We start from the raw sequence: 4309 nt of genomic DNA, 5'->3' as shown, positions 1-4309 counted from the left end.
TCAATCCCTATAAACTAGGAGTTCCTTTATATATTTTCTGTGGGTCTTGTAACGTTAACTTAGCTGTATATCTACTTTCCTCCAACAGTAAGAAGAATAACAATTCAAATTTCACAAATTTACAATTCCCCACATGTATATTGTACTAATTAAATTGTCAAAAGAGCATTATACCTATGGCGTTGAATGTGTCCCACATATATCATATTTTTGGCTGTAGAAATCAAAATCTTGGTGATTTGTGGGACCTTATTCCTTGTTTCTGGATGTAATAATCCTTTTTCCCTTTTCTTTTTGTGGGGTTTCTTGATGTAATGATTGAAACAGGCTTTGTCATCTTCAAAGGATGCATGATACTTAAACGTTAAGATTTTCAATCATTTACCTAATATTGTTCTTTATGACTGAGTCGTTTCTCTTTATTTGGATTTAAAGATGTTGATTCGAACAAGGAAGCCTGTATATGTTGCCACCCACGAATAAAGTTGTACAGGTAAACAGTGGAAAGCACCTAAACATTTGTGTGTTTTGTATACGTGTGGGTGAGAGGGAAAATAGACAATTAGACCTGGCCACTAAATAATAGTAATTAGTGGGATGCAGCTCTAAAGAGCAAAAGAAAGACATAGCAAATAGAAAGAGAGTATTACTCCAGTAGGCAAAGAAAAGTAGTTGGTGGGGACCCACTTTTTGTGGACCAACATTAGTAGGGAAAAGATACTCGTAAAATTAAGAGTTAGGAGAGAAGTATTGTCCTTAACTTCTTGTTTCAAAGAACTATTTTGCGACTTTGTTGATAGTTATCAACTTATGAGACTCCTCTGGTTTCTTTTATTTTATTTTTATGATCTTGATCTAATCAATAGTTATTTGAACTTTCAGTTGCCAATATTTTTATAATTAGAACCAAACAATCGATTGAGTTGCGTATGATATGTTGAAAGCTGAACTTCACTTTATAATTTGTATCTGAATCATGACATCAATATGTGGTCCATGGTCGGTGGTACGTGGCAGATGCTTATTTGGTCAGCTTTCAAGAACTTAAACCTGCTCCATATTTATATAATATTCTCACCGTCCATAATCATCCTACTAGACCTGGATTACCAAAAGGAAAATCTTTATGTAAATCTAGCCCTTCTAAGCATCTCTGTGTCGAAATTGACAACAACGTTGATATTACAATTTAAATATACTAAACACTAGCTCTATATAAATCATCTTCGATCACCACAAACTTTCCCCCAAAACGAACTAGCTAGCACCCATTATCCCATAGCGAAGCTCCATAATTAGAAAAACCTTTTGAAATTTAGTTCAGAAGTTTCATCCAAGTGTGTCTGCAGTGCAGATTCTAGCTACAAATTAAACATGAGTGGAGGTTACTATTCTTCTTCTAATTCCCAGCATGATCATCATCATCACCCTACCTTCCCTCTGCACTTATGTTTCTTCCTTCTTGTATTGCTCACGTTTGTTGGGTTTTCATGGTACATTAACTACGAGTCTATGCTGGAGGGCATGTTTGATCAGGTGAAACTGGTGCTCATGGTGTCTCCCTTGCTGTTGTTACTAGTGGTGCACTGGCTTTCCAACAATGAACGGGGGCGGGTGCCCTCTCTCATACCCTTACCTGAAAAAGACTCCCTTCATAGGGCTGGAGGAACTCCATGGGGAGTTGGATTTCTGCTTGTTTTCCTGTTTTTTATGATTTCTTACCAGTCTTACTTTCAAGAACGTTGGTTTCCTCTTCTAAGCAGATAGCACCACTTCTACGTAATCTACTTTTCTGTTGTTATTATATGTGTAAATCAGGTTTCTGCAGCAGCAGGAGAGTTCTGGAACTTCTGAAATGGCATCTTCTTTTCCCGTATTGTAATGAAGTTGAATTATATACAAACGGAGTTGTTATAGTTTTATTAATTTGCTATCTTATATGGTGCAATATTATATGTAAAAATATTCAAATTAAAGGTTGCAACACATAACTATATACACAAGTAATAATAGTTAAATAATTGTTAAACAATTGTAACTCCTCATACTAAATAATTGGTTGGCCGCAAGAAAATCGAAGTTCGATTTAGGCTTTAAATAGCTTCAGGCCTCAAATTAGTTAGCATAACCGAGTCAAACCAACCTTTGAAGCATGTCCTTGGCTAGTGCAGTATAACTACAGTGCAACTACAACACATTATGTTTGCATTATTATACCAAAATATATCCCTATAATAACAACTCTAAATCCCAAATGAACACATTAAACTTCTTAAAACATATTCTCTAAATCCCAAATTAACCCAAAACAAATATATTTTATAAAGAAACAAGTATGTGGAGTTTGAACTACAATTACACCATTTATAATTGCAAATTAATGGACACTCTACGGTGATTGGTTGAGAACCTTGCGGAAGTAAAAGTACATGGATGCACACGATGGAAAACGTGAATTATACGTATATAACCACCTGCCAGGTCCCTACTAGCAACATCAATATTGTCTCCAACTTAACTATCTGTTTAGTAGGTGTGGGGTTTTATACAAAATGCTTCGATGTTATTAGGAGTGGAGCCATTCATTAAATAAGACGATCTATTTTGTTAAGTTTCCGTGTTTAGTAGGTGTGAGGTTTTATACAAAATGCTTCGATGTTATTAGGAGTGGAGCCATTCATTATATGAGACTATCTATTTTGTTAAGTTTTCGATGTGGGATTATGTGTATTCTTCAATAGACATTTGGTCGAGGCTTTAAGTGTTCATGGAGGACACGACGTTATGTTGATGGGGTCCGTGCAAAGGGATTTTACCAAAGGTGATATCTCATCAATCTCATACAAATCAAATAGCCAAATCGGTTTTTGTTGCAACCAAAGTGGCTCCGATGAGGGTAACTCAAGAGAAAGAAGATCTGCAATGAATGACATTTTGTTTTTACTTTTTCTGACGGAGAGAAATTGTATAGAGGGGCTAGAGTTTATTTTATGTATTCTTCTTCCTTTAAAAATAGGTGATTTCGATTATAAGATGACATGCCAAACTATGCGCCATTATGTCAGGGGAAAAATTTAGCAATGCCCTTCAACCCCAATTTTGGACTTTGGGCATCTTGTTGAACAGTTGAGGCTAGGGAAATTAGAGTAAGGGATAGGATTAAGGTGTGCCGAAGAAAGTCCAAACTTCATTTATGAAAATTAGCGTTGGAATTGATTTGAACTTGCTAAAATTAGAAATGTTCGGATTGGAATCGGAATTTCCAATATGCCAGAAATTATAATAATTTTTCAAGATTTTTTCAATATGAGTTTTCAATTTTGAACAAATTTTAACCTTTCAATGGACATATTTAAGCAGACATGATATTAGTCAAGTTGGCTAGAATGGATGTCTCCCACTGCACCCGTATTCGAATCACCCTATGCGTAGTTCAGATTAGTTTAAAATAGAATATTGCATGTATAAAAAAAAAATTGACATATTTAAAATTTTGAACTATTATCCGATGAATTGGAATAAATGTTGAAATTCAATTCTTTTGGAACGAAATTGGAATAGAATTTTCATTCCGAAATTTTTTAGTTTAGAATTTGAATCCCTTGATTCCCATTCGTTCCATCTGAAAATCAAGCCTAGATAGAATGAATTAGTGGGGTTCAAAAGCAAATTAAAAATTCATAGGAAAAAATGGAGCACGGCCTATAATTCATGAGATGTTGCTAAATTTTTCCCTTTCTATCCATTAATCTATTTTATCTCTCTTTTTTTATATATATTATGAATGGAATGTGTTGTGGTGATTTCAGCAAAATGGTGGAACCATGTCATGATGGCATCAGTTCAGTGCTGAAAATAATCTGAAAAGAAAAATAAAAGTCTCATCCAACATCAACGTTATCTTCTCGGCCTTAGTGGGTTGGTGTTGGTGAAGTGACGCACTTGATTTATCATCGTCCACTTTCATTTGCTTTATGATTTCTAAGTTCAGACTCACAACACTTGGAAGCTGTTGTTTCTGTACAAATCATCACCATCCCTTGAACTCTGGCCCGCATAATTTTGTCCATTGTCTGTCGTTGTCGAAGAAGCTACTCCCCTCATCATCAACTGCACTTCACTGCAAAAGCTACTCCCCTCATCCCTTGAACCCTATCCATTATGTAATAATCAATAAAAGAAAATACCTTTCAAAAAAAGCATGCGGTGTAAAATTAATGGCGACTCTAATCGCTAATTAATCATAAAAGAAGTGACTACTAACAATTAACAAAGGCATATATCTATATATATATATATATATGTATGG

General features: G+C 34.9%; 1 protein-coding gene across 1 annotated transcript; it reads left to right on the top strand.

Moving 5' to 3' along the window:
- The first annotated feature begins 1104 nt into the window (after positions 1 to 1104).
- Positions 1105 to 1926, top strand: LOC107881184 (oxidoreductase/transition metal ion-binding protein). Its single transcript, XM_016794377.2, has one exon. It carries the CDS (start codon positions 1375 to 1377, stop codon positions 1765 to 1767), a length of 393 nt encoding a protein of 130 aa, XP_016649863.2. The 5' UTR covers positions 1105 to 1374; the 3' UTR covers positions 1768 to 1926.
- The last annotated feature ends 2383 nt before the right edge of the window (positions 1927 to 4309 follow it).

The sequence above is a fragment of the Prunus mume genome, linkage group LG5 (genome assembly GCF_029339155.1).
Source record: "Prunus mume cultivar Tortuosa linkage group LG5, ASM2933915v1, whole genome shotgun sequence".
NCBI classification, from domain to species: Eukaryota; Viridiplantae; Streptophyta; class Magnoliopsida; order Rosales; family Rosaceae; genus Prunus; species Prunus mume.
Note: the sequence above shows the minus strand (reverse complement) of the source record. Positions and strands in the feature narration are given on the sequence as shown.

What these genes read in the sequence shown, in the direction of transcription:
- LOC107881184 (XM_016794377.2), top strand. Translation starts at nt 1,375, where the DNA reads ATGAGTGGAGGTTACTATTCTTCTTCTAATTCCCAGCATGATCATCAT.